This window comes from Schistocerca americana, chromosome 11 (genome assembly GCF_021461395.2).
Source record: "Schistocerca americana isolate TAMUIC-IGC-003095 chromosome 11, iqSchAmer2.1, whole genome shotgun sequence".
Taxonomy (NCBI): Eukaryota; Metazoa; Arthropoda; class Insecta; order Orthoptera; family Acrididae; genus Schistocerca; species Schistocerca americana.
Genome location: NC_060129.1, coordinates 176,207,779 through 176,224,327, shown reverse-complemented (window position 1 = coordinate 176,224,327; position 16,549 = coordinate 176,207,779). Strand labels below are relative to the sequence as shown.

Genomic DNA, 16,549 nt, shown 5'->3' with positions numbered 1-16,549 from the left:
CTCCGCTCACATGCTTTTGTTATTGCGTCACGTGCCCACAGCGCCACCAGGTGGGGTCCAGTGTCGTGGTGGGCGGTGGTCATAATGTTTTGGCTCATCAGTGTCGTTAGGCTTGCGGAGTGCGTGAGTGAGTGAGTGAGTGCTGGAGGGTTTTTCAACACGTGGTGGTGTGGATTCCCAGTTCTTGCTTCTGTGCGGAGAATTGGATGTGGGGAATGAGTGGCAGAGGGCTGTTTGGCTTGGAATTGTTTGTGTTGCTGGCTAGTCTGCTGCCTTGTGTAGAGTTGGACTTGCAGTGTTGTTTGTGACGCGTTGCCGTGTGCCCTGTGCAGTCTCCGCTGCCGCGCGGGTACCCGCCGCTGCCGTCGGCCATGCTGTTCGACGACGACCCGGGCATCATGTCGGAGGTGGAGACCAGCTCGACGGGCTTCCGACGAGGCGGCAAGCAGCGCTCCAGCTTGCCCGTGGTTCGCACCCCGTCCAAGACCCTGGAGCGGCCTCTAGGTGAGCCATCCTACAGACTTAGTGGTCACAGTAATCACACTATTCAGTTTGTATTTTGACTACTAACTACACTTTGCAGTGAGCTGATGCAGCAAATTTCATAGGGGAGACCACTCTTTACCACTATGTAATTTTTTGGGAATCCAGGCTTCCCTGACGAATTTCATTGATGAAAACTTGGCTTATCAACCGAGACGTAATGTCGTCTTGTCGCAACATTTCAATGACTTTCCTATTTGCCATCTTCAATTGGTGTTGTGTTGGTGTTCAGTTCATCCCTTTACAGACACTGGACTACGCAGTCCTCTCCCAAGAGATCAACAGGAGAGTGAATCGCGTGCCTTCAGCAGAGTGGAGTTGGCTCCGGGTATCGAGTCCCGAAGCTGACGGGGTGAAGTTGGCTCCAGAGCTCAAGTCCCAGTCATGGTAGGGTGAAGTTGGTTCCAGGTGTCGATTCATGGTGCTGGCAGGTTGCATTTGGCTCCAGAGCTCAAGTCCCAGTCATGGTAGGGTCAAGTTGGTTCCACGTGTCAAGTCCTGGTGCTTGCAGGGTGCAGTTAGCTCTGGAGCTCAAGTCCCAGTCGCGATAGGGTGAAATAGGTTCCAGGTATCAAATACTGGCGCTGGCAGGGTGCAGTTGGCTCTGGAGCTCAAGCCCCAGTCGTGGTAGGGTGAAGTTGGTTCCAGGTGTCGAGTCCCATTGCTGACAGGATGAAGTTGGCTCTGGGCGTCTAATCCCAGTGCCGGAAGCGTGAAGTTCGCTCCAGGTATCGATTCCTGGTGCTGATAGTATGAAATTGGCTCCGGATGTCGAGTCCTAGTGCTGGCAGGGTGAACTTGGCTCTGGAGGTCGATTCCCAGTAGTGGCAGTGTTAAGTTGGTTCCAGGTGTCAAGTCCCAATGCTGGCAGGGTGGAGTTGACGCTGCCTCCACCACTTTCTCATCCGAGCGTTCCTGGCGTATTTTTACTAACGCCTTATCCTGGTTGACAAAATCGCTGTGCACGCTTATTTCCACTGTCTCTTTGATGACCAAATGCCACAATCCATTACCTAGACACACCACCGTTGTCTGTTCAAAAACAAACGTGCTTCTTTTGTTGATGTTGTACTCCGCAACTGCAGACTTGTCAGTTTCGCTGACTCAAACGCTCTACACGTTTTCTGAACAGCACTGCGAGATGCATCACAGTATCTGCCCGATGGACTGCATGACCAGGTGTCTACAGCATCTGTTGCGAGTGTGGCATGGCGGTACATTGGGCAGACGCAGCGATGCATATCACAGTTCTGTTCAGAACAAGTGTTTGCCTTGGTCAGACTGAAAAGCCTGCAATGGCAGTGCACGGCATAAACAAAGGACGCAAGTTTGTTTTTGATCAGACAAAGGTAGTACGCTAAGCTAATGAATTCTGGCATTCAGTCATCAAAGAACCAGTGGAAATAAGACTACACAATGATTTTGTCGACTGGGACAACGCTTTCTAGCGGAACTCCCTATGGGTATTGGCGTTCGTAAGGAACGCTTTCATTCGAAAGTTGCGTAGGCAACGGACGGAATAGACAGGCAGCTCCCAGACTCGGCGCCTAGACCTCCCTCTACACAGGTGCCCCCATCCCCAACCCTCACCGCGGCCATCAGGAAAAGAGATGAAACTTCCTGGCAGATTAAAACTGTGTGCCGGACCGAGACTCGAACTCGGGACCTTGGCTTTCGCGGGCAAGTGCTCTACCAACTGAGCTACCCCAGCACGACTCACGCCCCGTCCTCACAGCTTTACCTCTGCCAGTACCTCGTCTCCTACCTACCCACTTGCCCGCAGAAAGGCAAAGGTTCCGAGTTCGAGTCTCGGTCCGGCACACAGTTTTAAACTGCCAGGAAGTTTCATATCAGCGCCCACTCCGCTGCAGAGTGAAAATCTCATTCTGGAAACATCCCCCAGGCTGTGTGGCCAAGCCATGTCTCCACAGTATCCTTTCTTTCAGGAGTGATAGTTCTGCAAGGTTCGCAGGAGAGCTTCTGTAAAGTTTGGAAGGTAGGAGACGAGGTACTGGCAGAAGTAAAGCTGTGAGGACGGGGCGTGAGTCGTGTTTGGGTAGCTCAGTTGGTAGAGCACTTGCCCGCCAAAGGCAAAGGTCCCGAGTTCGAGTCTCGGTCCGGCACACAGTTTTAATCTGTCAGGAAGTTTCATATCAGCGCACACTCCGCTGGAGAGTGAAAATTTCATTCAGAAAAAGAGATGTCTGCGATCTAGAGGCTATAAAAGGACAAACCGGTCATGACCCGACAGTTCACCAGACGACAAGAAATAGAAAACTTGTCGAAACGTTGCGGCGAGACGACTCGGCTAATAACACGAAAAAGATTTAATCAACTTTGTAATCATTTGTCAGAAATGACGAAATATGTTGTGCAGAAGATTTCGACCACCCTCACTTGGACGAGTGTCTCAAGAAAAGTGCTGCACCTAAGAGCTAGAAATTGTTGGTGTTACGTTTGGTACGTGTTGGACTTTCGACGAAATGTGGGACGCTAAAGGGGGGAGGCTAGACCATTTGGCACGGAATGAGCCACTTCTCTGTTCTCTCAGCCATGCTGCGTCTCGGTACTGTCCAGAGAAGCTCTACCTTAAGTTTTTGAAGAAAAAAAAAAGAAAGTTCTGTCGTCCAGATAGTGTTTGACTTTATACTGTAAACTCAGTATTTTCTTTGGCACAATAACAGAAACTGTTTTACGTTCCTAACCAGTGTCTGTCAGCTTTCGCCATCATCACAACTGGAAGGCAAAGGAAAGAATATCTGCTTTACCTTGTCACCTCTACACACGTGGGACAGCATAAAAAAAAATTACAACGAAAACTGGTTTTCATATCGACTCAGAGCAGTATCAGTTCATCACCAAGTGAAGCCCTGCCAGACTACATTGTGATGCTCTTGCTATTCCCGTACAGATGCCTAGTTACTTGCTTAATGATCCATTCGGTTAAAATATCGCCTGTTGTGCATCTGTGATTCGTATTCACCCCAGACATGTACTGCCTAATCTAACAAAAGGCATCATCATTGGTTTCATTTCTCCACATTGTTACCGAGTAACTTTCTATTACATAAATTTGCTAACTTTTCATTTGGCTCGTCGATTTGTGAGAAGTGGTTTTGATTGGTGCACTGGTTTCCCTGTGTCTCTTAAGTTTCCAGGGGCCAATTGCCTGTTCTTATGTTGTGGGAAATAATAACTATGTTTCCGCAGAACGGATAATACTTCTTCTGCAGTGCAGCCTTAATGTGAGAAAAACTTCTTTACGTGCCTTTTGGATATAAAACTTGATGTATTTTCTTTTTCAGTGTTGTACGTGTTGTGGTAGTAACGTGCAGTGACCAGTGAGAAACCACACACACACACACACACACACACACACACACACACACATTCTTGCGCTGATAACGCATGAAGGGACATCCTCAATTATGTGATCACATAAAATTGACCAGGACGATTTCATAAGACAGAATGAAGAATCAAAATAGTGTCGATGACAACAGTTGGTAACGACGTAAGCAGTACAATGACGACCAAATAAACGACGTTGAAATAGACGACAACAGTACAAAACACGACAGGAAAATAATGGAAGACAACAAAGAGTGAGACGATGTCGTATTACACGACGATCACAGCCAAACTGAAGACGACAAAATAGAGGAACACGACGACGACGAAAACGATGGCGAAATAGGTGACGAAGCTGAGATTGACGATGTTGAAGGCATCAAATGTGACAAAACAGACGATGGGAAACTAGAGGAAAGCGATGATATAGATGATGTCGAAGTATGGTCGACAAAGTACACCATGCAGAAATAGACGATGACTGCGACATGACGACGATATATACTATGTGGAAATAGGTGATGTTAACAGTGAAATAGATTATAAAATATACAACAATGAACAAACGGCATTGAAATAGAGGAAAACAATGCAAGAGATGATGATAATGATGTAGACTGCGACAATTGACGTGATGACTATAGTCAGACCACAACAATGAAAGGGACAATGACAACTCAGAGGACGATAATAATGAAATACATGACAGCAAGGAAAGAGAGAGTGAAGTAGGACAATGACAATATAAATGACGATCATGATGACAACGTTAATAACAACAATTAAGAAATGGACAACTTTGAAAGAGAGCAAAGGTGTGAAAAACGCTCTGGCATTGTCAGTATGGGGGCGATTTGGAATGTGCAATAACTGAAGGAAACTTCAGAAGTCAAGATAATTAATTAAACATTTAACTGGATGACTGGTTTCGACAGAGCTATGCTGTCATCGGTCAATCTGCAACAGAATTTTACGTTCATCCTTATGCGGACCCGGCAATGGCAGCATAGCCCTGTGGTTATCACGTATGGTTGGTTGGTAATAACACACTCTAAATATCGTATATGCATTTATTAGACACTGAGGCAAGAAGAACAAACATGGCAGAAACACAAGTTGCGCGCCGAGAGAGAGATAGAACAAAAGCAGTTCAAAGAAGCCAAGAGTCAAAGATATGGCGCTCTGTGCCAGAGACGCCACAACCCTATCGAAACCAGTCAAGCAATAAAGTGCTTTTTCAGCGATCTTTGCTCGTGAAGTTTTCTTCAGTTACCAAAGAAAATGGAACATGGTGATGATGACAAAGTGTACAACAGTGACAAACAGACCCCAGCGACAGTAATGATGCTCTGATGATGAACATTATTTCTGCCTAGGTAATTGTGATGACTTGCATGGTAGTATGGTTACCATTCGGCCTGGACTAATGAGCTCAGTTTTTAATTATTGCTTATAAATTGTCAGAGTAGTAGCTTGCAGGCCCAGTGATGTGCCGGACCTAATGTGTCTGTTAGCCGATGCAGACGTCAGAGCGTAGTGAGTACGGTGTGGTACGTTGTGGTGTGGTGTGACGGCCCCCAGGTAAGGGCGGCGGCGCAGTGGCGGGCCCCCCGCTGTTCGCGTACCCGTACCCCGCCATGGTGCCGCACGTGGTGTACCAGCCGGTGCTGCCCAGGCCGCAGCACCACCACCACCGCGGCCACCAGCAGCCCGCGCAGGCCGCCACCACTGGCGGTAGGGAGCGCTTCTCTCTCCCTCTCTCTTTCTCTGTCATTCTGCCTCTTTCCATCCACCCCATTGTCTGCTCCTGTAGATGGTTGGCAACTGTTCAGCATGGCACCCTCCACATTAGAGGAAAACCAATACTATTTGCCATCCCTGCTATATGCAAAGTAATAGATAAAAGGATTACACAAATAGTATATTGTCCATCAGGGCTCGAGTGCACCGTCACTGTTTTCAGAAATATCACTAAAGAAAAAAATTGCAACAGTCTGTGCCTTTTCTATTAATGTAACTACACTTTCTATTAACATAACTATACTTTCATTCTTTCTTTCTTTGACTTGCGCCTTTATCCCGTGGTTGTGCAGAGTCAGTGTGGTTAGGTACGGATTTGGCAATGTGAATGTTAAGGGGTGGCCAGATACCCATCCTGCCGCCACCTCGAAACCCCTGGGATGGAATTAGTGTACCCCAGCTGTCTGCATCTAGTGTAATCCACGGGATAGTGTGAAGGTGTTCAAATGCCTGCAAGTCGTGTAATTGAGGTGGGGGTGGTGGGGACCAGCCCGTTGTTCATATAGTGAGATGTGGAAAACCGCCTAAAAACATCTAGGCTGGCCGGCACACCAGCCCTCGTCGTTAATCCGCTGGGCGGATTCGATTCTGGGTCGACATGCCTACCCGAGTCCAGGGAGCAGAGCATTAGCGCTCTCAGCTAACCTGGTGGGTCATTAAAACTGCAACGCCACAAAGTTCGAATGCAACAAATGTCAAATGGCCATCAAGTGTACTACACGTGTACATGTACAAATGCAGAAAGTGAGCAGATGCAGCTTTCTGTACATTCCATATATAAGGAGAAATTATGTAATGGGTTTCTAATTCATAAATCACATTTGAAAGTTCTTTATTTGTGAGAAGGCCATATTATGCCTCATGTAGGAAGCAGAAACCTCTACCAGCACATGGTTGGTTCATTTGGGGGAGGGGACCAAACATCGAGATCACGGTCCCATCGAACTAGGGAAGGGAGTTGGCCGTGCCCTTTCACAGGAACCATCCCAGAATTTATCTGAAGCGATTTAGGGAAATCACGGAAAACCTAAATCAGGATGGCCAGACGCATGTTTCAACCGTTGTCCTCCCGAATGCGAGGCCAGTGTGCTAACCGCTGCGCCACCTCGCTCGGCACCAGCACATGTCGGAATTTGATAGTGGCAGGATCACGATCTGTTGGGAAAGTGGTTTATCATTCTGCAATATTGCTGCTCATGTTTCTCGAGATACTGTGACTGTTGTGCAGATAAGTAATTGATGGGTTCAGGAGGCTCATACTGAATGCTGTGCAGGGTCTCAACAATCCCATGTGACTGGTGCTGGAGAGGTTAGACGTGCTGTTCACTTAGACATGAGGGATTGTACAGCTATGTCACGTAGGACGACTCAGTAAATGGGCTTGTTTCAAGAAAAGTATGCACAGAATCGGTATGATGACATATGGAGGACCTTGCATTGACACCAAGGTGACCATTGTTGCTGCTCTCCTTGGGGTGGTAGCAGAGAGTTGTGCACTGACAGTGTCGACACTGAACACAAGGGTGGCACCACTTTGTCTGTTCTAGTAGACTCCCTTTTCTACATTAATAATCACAATGGACATAACTGTGTGTGGAGGCTCCAAGGAGAAAGAATGTTGCAGATTGCATTTGTCATCACCATATGGCCCCAACTCCTGGTGTGATGCCATGTAGTGCCATTGGGTATACAACACGATCACCCTTGGTTCACATAGCTGGTAATTTGGTTACCAGCTGTTAAATTTCTGGCATTTTAAGGTCGGTGGCTGTGTCCCATCTTTGCTGTCTCTGTGGGGTTATCTTTCAGCAAGATATCACAAGACCACATGTCTCCTACCCTGACCTGACATACCTCGATACAAATGGTGTTCTACAACTGCACTAGCCAGGACATTCTCCAGATCTGTTACCCCCCCCCTCCCCCAATGACATCTATTCATGGGTGGTCAAAAGACTGGAACAACACGACTTGCCAGGTACTGTGATTGATGAAGACTTGGACAGAGCTGAAGCAGCACAGAATGACATACCTGCACCTGTCAGGCGGCCATCAATTCTGCTGGAAGTGGCATCTCTGTGTACTAAATTGTATGCCACCAGGTCATGTACAAATGCAATGGTGTATTCTTCCTGCTTTACTGTATACATGCAGTAGCTAAAATTGCGTTACCTGGTATACTTACTCCCTTCTCCTCCTCCATCTGAACAGGCCTCGAAAGGCGCAATTGTACTGATCGACCGCCGTGTCACCCTGGTGGTGGTCTTGTGATATCTTGCTGAAAGATAACCTCACAGAGACAGCAAAGATAGGACACAGCCACTGGCCTTAACATGCCAGAAATTTAACAGCTGGTAACCACCATATGGAGAGACATGTGGTCAGCACACAGCTCGAAGCCAATGTCAGTCATTGTGACTGGAAGCGCTATTTCTAAATCGAATATCTCCTAAATTGCCCTCACAAGGACTGAATACACTCGCTTGCTAACAGCATTCGGCAGACCTCCATGGTCACCCATCCAAGTACTAGCCAAACCTGACAGCACTTAACTTCGGTGATCTGACAGGAACCGGTGTTACCACTGTGGCAAGTCCCTGATCTGTACCTACCGGTGTTGCAGTTTTAATTGCCAACAGCGTAATTTCGGAATTAGACCAAACGACAGCGAGTGTTTCTAGTATGAATTTCACATTGTTATCTTATAATATAGCTGGATATTCGTTATTTTGTAGTTTACAAAAGCTTCTACTATAACATGAAAAGTCAACAAATTTTACTTACCCACCGATCAAAGATATAGACTCTGGATGATGTGTTTTTATACCTGTTATTTTTACACCATACATGACATATTCTGAGTGATTTGATTGGCTGCACTAACGAATAGGGTGGTGATGTGATGGAATACCTCTACAGCCATGATGTGTGATACTGCAAATAATGTTGTACCTAGCTTTCATGGCGATATAGTTTAGATACAATAACTGAACAGTTGCTACAATTGGCTTCTGTTGTGCTTTGTCGTGTAGGCAGTTGGTGCTCACTGCCTTTTCTTCATTCACAGCTTAGCTTCAGCATTGGTTAATTAGTACCTGTACTGTATTTGTTAGCCTATAGCTTGCCATGTGCTTCTAGATTTTTGGCTACCTGTGGAGACCCATTTTCCAGCATGCTGAAATTCTTTCTATGTCAACATTGTTCTCATATGTGGCACAATGCCCTGGCTATTTCCAGAGAGTGCTGAATTTAAAGTGGCTTCTGCTTTCTCCACATTTAAAATCTTCATGTCTACACGTGTAGTCTCTCTCGAGCTTTCACTGACACTGGTAAGCCCAAATGTATGAGGTGCCACACAATAGCGAGGTCAGATGTAAATCAATTAAATGTCGCCTTGACAGAGATTCTGTAAGTTCTCGATAAGGTCTGGGCTTAACAGCGCCAGATGTTTGCTGGTTGATTCCATGCCCTGAAAAATATTTAAATCACCTTAATGCAGACTACCCAACTTACATCATCTGCACCCCTGGGTGGATGATGTACGTTCAATTGCATATCGTAAGGTGCATGAAATGTTTTCCAGCCCAGCATTAATTTCGCCTGTATGTGGTTGGCTCGAAGAATTATTGACCAAGAGAACTCACCACATTGCACTGTATGATGAACGTTCTACAAAGACGGAAGTAACGTCGGGTGTGCCCCAAAAATGCATAATAAGACCTCGAACATTCTCATTATACAGGCTTGGGAGAAATTAAGTTCCGACTGAAAACTGGTGATAACTTAAATAATAAATAACCAGTTTTGATACAACATGAAAAATGTTGTTCCTTAAAGCGGTAGAATAGTTACGCATTGTTAAAATTCCGCATAAGCACCACAATTATTCATCAGTTTCTGTAAAGGAATTTGGACATTTGTGACATACTTCTGTGGGTAATCTAGTAGCATGTTTTCAAGAACTTGGCGAATTCACTTCTCCAACTTGTCAACAGGTTTTGGTTGTGTACAATAAAATTCCCCTTTCACCCAAGAGGAAGAAGTCGAAGGCAGTTAGGCCAGGGCTCTTTGCAGGACATTTGAGGGTGCAAGATGTGCCATCCAGCATCCCGAAGAATGGATGTCTAGCCATTGTAACACAACTAACCTTCCCAGGATCGCCATGCGAGGAGATGTATACATCATGTGCCGCATACAAAGAAACACAGAATATGGCAAACAATCAGATAATTGCTTCAGGACGCTTTGGTAACAGGCAACCCGCTGGTGTATTCATGATTTCCTTATCAGTTTTATTTAGACTTCCTTGAAATTACAGTCACATTTGACACCATTAACAAAATTCCTTAGACAAAAGAAACTTCATGATGATTTCTTACATAAGAAAATGTGACTCATCGACGAAAGAAGTAGCTTACTAAACGCTTGTTCGTCCGATTCTTGAGTATTGCTCATCAGTATGGGACCCTTACCAGGTTGGATTAATAGAAGAGATAGACATGATCCAGCGAAAAGCAGCGCGATTCGTCATGGGGACATTTAGTCAGCGCGAGAGCGTTACGGAGATGCTGAACAAGCTCCAGTGGCGGACACTTCAAGAAAGGCGTTACGCAATACGGAGAGGTTTATTATCGAAATTACGAGAGAGCACATTCCGGGAAGAGATGGGCAACATATTACTACCGCCCACATATATCTCGCGTAATGATCACAACGAAAAGATCCGAGAAATTAGAGCAAATACGGAGACTTACAAGCAGTCGTTCTTCCCACGCACAATTCGTGAATGGAACAGGGAAGGGGGGATCAGATAGTGGTACAATAAGTACCCTCCGCCACACACCGTAAGGTGGCTCGCGGAGTATAGATGTAGATGTGTAGATATTGAGGAACCAATACCTGGAAACAGATTTCGGCTACCGACATTTTGAGAGAATTTGATAAATTACTGAAAATGGTGACAAACAGTAAAAACTATTCAGGTTTTAAATTGTCACTCTTCTTTCCTGTGCATGCGTAGAGGTACATTGAGAACCATCTTTCCTATGTTTGGCAGTGAGCCTGAATAGCAAACCGCTGTCAGCATAAAGCTATTGTCAACTTCTGTGTCTCAGCAGGCAGGGTTTGGCCACTGTCTTCCCACGTAGCTGGCAAGAACTCTATTTTTTGAGATCAGAAGGTTACACCAGTGTGGCGCCAGCTAAGCAATTAAAGGTCTGGTCCCGATGCCACAACCTGCCCATTCAGTGTCAGCTTCAAAACAAATCAGTAACTCCAGCTTCATCATCCTAGCAGACATGTTTCACCAGAAACATTAACCACCTTACAGTCGTAAAGACAGGCCTTGAAAAGGGATGTAGGGCCTTTTCTTGCATAAAGAGTAGGTCACTGTAATCATCCCTTGTGGACAATATCGTGAATGTAGCCTTCAAGCCCGTTGTGTCCCCAATAAGATATGGACCCATTTGTAGACAACATGGATGTCATGCCACACATGCAGTGACCCTTGGGTATGTTGGTTCTTCGACAACCATCCTCAGATCCTCTGTTTCCCAATAATAACAGTTGTGCCAGTTAACAGACCCTGCAACATGAAACACAACCTCATCTGACCACATGATCTCACTGAAAACTAGTCTCTTGCCCATCGCTCTACCTGCATATGTATTCGACACATATGTTGAACACATCTCCTCCTTTCCTTCTCTGTTTCCCCCTCTCCCTCTCCCTGACTTCCCTCTGACCATTACCACCTCTCCCTCTCCCTGACTTCCCTCTGACCATCACCACCTCTCCCTCTCTCTCTCCCTGACTTCCCTCTGACCATCACCACCTCTCCCTCTCTCTTTCCGTCTCTGCTTTCCTCTCGCCTTTTTCCACCTGCCCACTACCCTTCTGCACCTTCCAGCTGACTCATGCATCTCCCTCTGCCCCCCTCTCTCTGTCTATTTCGTTCTCCCCCTTGCTCTGTCCATACCCTTCGCTACCTAACTCAACATGTCCCCATCTGACCACAGGGTCTCACTTTCATATGTGTTCAACCTGTGTGCTAAAAATAACTTCTCCTCCCCTTCTCTGTCCACACCTCATCCTCCCACCTCTATCTGTCTATCTCGTCCTCCCCCTCCCGTCCACAGCTCGTGGTCTAGTGGCTAGTGTTGCTGCCTCTGGAACATGGGTTCGATTCCCAGTCATGTTGGGAATTTTCTTTGCCCATGGTCTGGGTGTATGTGTTGTTCTCACCATCTCAGCATCATTCAAGATGTGGCGAGACTGGGAATGGAATGATTGGGAACTAGTATAGGCGCTGATGACCACAATATTGAGTGCCTCAAAAACACCTCTGTCTCCATGGCTTCCTGCCTCTCTCTTTGTCTGTTTCCTCTGCTACTTCTCTCTGACCATATCTTTCTTCACCATCTCCAGCTCCCCCACTCTCTTTCCATCTCTGCCCTCCTCTCTTCCTTTTCCACCTGCCCACTACCCCTCTGCACCTTCCAGCTAACACATACATCTCCTCCTGCACCTCTCTCTCAGTCCATTTCGTCCTTCCCCTCACTCTATCTGTCTCAACCTGTCCCCAGCCACGCTCATCGACACTTGTAGCCCCTGCAGCAAAGTCCAATAAAACAGGCAGATACTAGTCTTAACACAACATATCTTTCATGCAGGGCAGCCTACATGTTGGGGGACAGAAAACTATTTCTTGTCCCTGACCTGTAGGCTGTCCTGCAAAACAGGTTTATTTGGCAGGCTGATACTGTTCCCACACAATATGCCTGTTGTGTAGGGCAGCCGAAAAGGCATTTTTGGTCGTATCTCTGCCCCTATTGGAACTAAGAAGTTATAAATCACCAGTCTGATACTCATGAGGTCTGCCATTTCTGTGCCAAATTTGGTTGGAATCAACCCAGGGCTTTCAATATTCATACCAAGAAACCATCACCTTCCCTTATTTCAGCTGATGGTCACAGTCTTCTCATGGTAACTCTTTACAGTAATGTCCTTCCCTTGTATGAAAATTAAGCTCATTCTTCAGAACAGTTGTAATCGTGAGTTAGGTTAAACCACCCTCATGCCTGTCTTTGTGATTTCTGACGAATTTGAGTGATCATTACTTGAACCATTTCCACATTTTTGTCTGTGAATGTGCATCCACAGCTCTGGTACAGATGCTGTGCCCATTATTTTGAAGTGGCAATTCCTTATAGTCTTTATATATATCGAGCCATGAGGACCTTTTTCATTTTGATAACATCTATGTGCTTGCAATGCAGACAGCCATACTTGGTGTCGGGATGCCAGCTGAGATGCCTCACGCAAGGTTAGGTGTTGTGTCATGAGCTGCCACTGATACCTACAGTGACATAAGTGAGACATCATGCAACAAGTTTCATCAGTTAAAGAACAAAATGTTTTTTATTCCATCAAAACTGGTTAAGTATTAATAAAGCTTCGAACTTTTTCAGTAAGGAATTAATGTCCAATTTACCAGAAAGGATCAGCAGTACTAAGAGATATTCACTGACAATATTGTCTACTGCAAAGTTTGGCCTTCAGACGATTTTAAGGAACTGCAGAAAGGACTTGGACAGAATTTGCATTTGATGTAGTGAGTGGTAACAATCTTTAAATGTGAGATCCTGTCTATAGGAAAGAGAAGGAAGCCCATAGTGTCTAATTGCAAAATTAGTCTTGAACATCTTGTTCCATGACATCATATAAGCATTTGGCTGATCTGATATGATATAGGACAAGCATATATAATCAGTAAAGGGAAGGTTTAAGACTTGGCTTTGTTGGCAGGGTTTTAGGAAAATGCAATGGACCTGTACATGACACTGCATACAAGATGTTGGTGTGACCAATTCTAGATTATTGTTCAAGTGTTTCGAATCATTACCAATTAGGCATGACAGCAGACATGGAACAAATTTAGAGACATATTGCTAGGATTGTAACAGGATGGTATGGCTCATAGGAAGGTGTAACACAGCTGCTCATGGAACATAAATGGGAATCTCCGGAAGGAAGGCAACATAGTTCCGACAAACCCCTGCTGGGAAGTTTAAAGAACCTGTGTTCAAAGAAGATTGTGTGATTAGTCTGCTCTCATCATTGTATATCTTGCATAGAGGTCATGAGAATAAGGTGAGAGAGCCAGCATCACAGAATGCAAAACAGCAATGGAAATTGTCTTACACACTTTCTGCTTCCCTTGTACATCCCTGTTTGCGCCGTAGATAGTAAAGAGAATTGCACCTACACAGCACATTTTAAACATCATTTCCTGTCCCTTAGGTAGTTTTATTGCACAACTAATCTTAACTTGCCATATAAAGCTTATCTTGATATCTCTATCATTAAATGTATTGCTTATTGTTCCTTCCCATTAGAGTGACTTCAGAAGTTGACTGTCTACTGTCAAATAATCATATAACAAATTTTAGTGCATAAAATGCATAAATTATTGAATCACAACAAAATGTATTAGTGCATTAATAACGGAGTATTATTGTAGTTTTATATGAATTCTTAATGATGAATTTCAATAATTTCATTTGTGCTTTCTGCAGCAAAAAGCCATATTTTTTATAATACTGCGGCTCTTTTTCGTTATGTGATATCTAACTGATGTACATTTGTGTAACTGTATTCACACCACTTCCTAAGTGTATGTAATATCATCATCATGGAAGAAGGCAGTCAATTTCTATGTCTTTTGTAACAATTTTGTTACATAATTTCGCTTATGTGTTTTGTTTGGCTATACTAATGTACTTCACCATCTTTAATATCTCAATATTTCTCTGTAATTAGAAAATATATTTTGACAATATATTTCATTGAATTTCTTTTGGTTTTCAGCTCCTCAAGAAATCTTTTGTCTCTTTATGTGCTGTAATAAGTATTTATTGCAATCTGAAAAACAATGTCATTGAAATAGTGCTCTCCCATTGACTGTAATTAAAAATTAATAAGAACAAATTTAATTGCAGTTACTATATTTGATACAGTTGTGTGTTAGCTGCAATATAATTTTCACCAAGTATCCAGGGAAACAATTGCTAACAGATTATTGATTTATTGCTTTCTTGATGCTTCTATGATGAGAACATGAGAAAGATCTTTGTTTGTTCATTTTCAAATCTTGTAATGCATGGGTTATTTGGAAGAAAAGAAGCTCATGTAAATGAAGTGGGTATTTACTTTCTGAGGTTGCTGTGCTTTTTTTTTGATATCTTACTTTTTCATTGTGTGATTGAATTCTTAAAAATATTTATACATTATGCAGATAGTTACTATGTGATTGTTTTTACAGATGGTGGAATATAAAATTCCATCTTTGGTAAATGAAAGTGAAAATGTTTCCTAAGCATTGTTTTCCTTCTCTCTCTTTTTTGGGATGGTTTTTGATTATTTATTTACGTGATGGAGCCCATTATGAGACAAATATGTCAACCAAGATCTTACAGATAAGATGATTTTTAGTTAGAGGGATTAATCTCTAATATTTCTCTACAGTTTTCTTGCCATAATGAAGCCACTGGCATGGGTCTTTCTGAACATTCTGTTTTGTTTATCTCTTTTGTATGATACGCTGTACGATGTAAAAGCTGAGTTTCATTTCAATCTCCTGCTGCTGGCAGTTTCGTTTTATCTCAGTTATATTTAATTTGATTTGATTCTTTACTTGCACAAAGGCACTCCTTCATGGGAAATTCCTCAGTGAAGGTCATATTTTAGTGATAAAAGTCTGTTTTAAATTTGTTTTATACATGTGTGGTATGATTAGTTCAAGTCTCCTAGTCCCTGTACCAATAGATGTATAGGAAAAATGCACAAAATTATGTAGTTCCAATTGTGAAAACTTGATTATAAACCCCTTTTTGGATAAATGAAATACACAGTGAATGAATATGAAACTCATTTTTGACCATTAGTGTGTTGCCCCTAATACTGCACAGAATCCTTATAAATGCACCACTGTTTAAAACAAAAGTACCTAATCTCACAAATTTCAAACTGCATTAATTATTTCTGTTAATATAGTGTTTGTTTCCCTGGAGATTAGTTTGATGCCCAACAGGCTTTAGTGTCATTTGCAAAATTGTAATGCTACACTGAAATAATAATCCTTGTATAGTTTGTTAAAAGCACAAAAGATAATTGTCAATGATAGAACATTTAGTAAGCACTTCATGATTTGTTGGAAGTTATTGACTTCAGTTAGGGAAATGGCTTTGATGTAGCAGAGAGGTCATTCCAGTTGTAATTTTCATCAAAGTCACTATAATTTTGAGCATAAAATAATTATAAATGTAACGGGGGGAATGAAACAATTCAGATATTTGCATATAGTCATCTGGTATGATATCTTTTGAGCATATGCTTAATATTTATTAATATCTTTGGTTTCCTTTACCCCAAGAATATTTTTCCGTTGTGGTCTGTGAGAGATGAATATTTTCCGTGGAGTGACAAACTCAAATACGTAGTTCTTTATTGAGTACGTCCATTTTGCAAGGGTCACTTTCTTGGCTTGATACACGAATGTTAGTTATTGTAATTTAGACACTTTTGCTGAAATTTTCACTGGGATTTAAATATATTTATATTTGCTCTCGATTAAAAAATTTTACCATAGTAATAATTTATCTTTTTCTAATGGCACAACTTATATAAATTTGTTTGGGCTTCAAATGTAGCACATGTAGGCAACAAAATACAAAAACAGGACAGTGTCCACAATGCACATTTTGCTGCAAGTTATATTAATACCAGAGCACATATTAACAGCTGCCAATGGAGCTATGGATGGGTGGAATTCATTAAAACCTTGTAACACGTGGTA

At 43.4% G+C, this 16,549-nt stretch overlaps 1 protein-coding gene and 1 non-coding gene across 2 annotated transcripts in view; both read left to right on the top strand.

The window, feature by feature from the left end:
* Positions 1-16,549, top strand: part of LOC124553492 (protein PRRC2A-like) — a 1,723,518-nt gene that overhangs the window by 1,192,697 nt on the left and 514,272 nt on the right. Inside the window, exon 25 of the mRNA XM_047127347.1 lies at positions 333-504. Within this exon, the coding sequence (XP_046983303.1) occupies positions 333-504 (172 nt within the window). The remainder of the gene's footprint in view (positions 1-332; positions 505-16,549) is intronic.
* On the top strand, positions 2,594-2,668 carry Trnaw-cca. Its single transcript has one exon. It is a non-coding gene; the product is annotated as a tRNA-Trp (tRNA).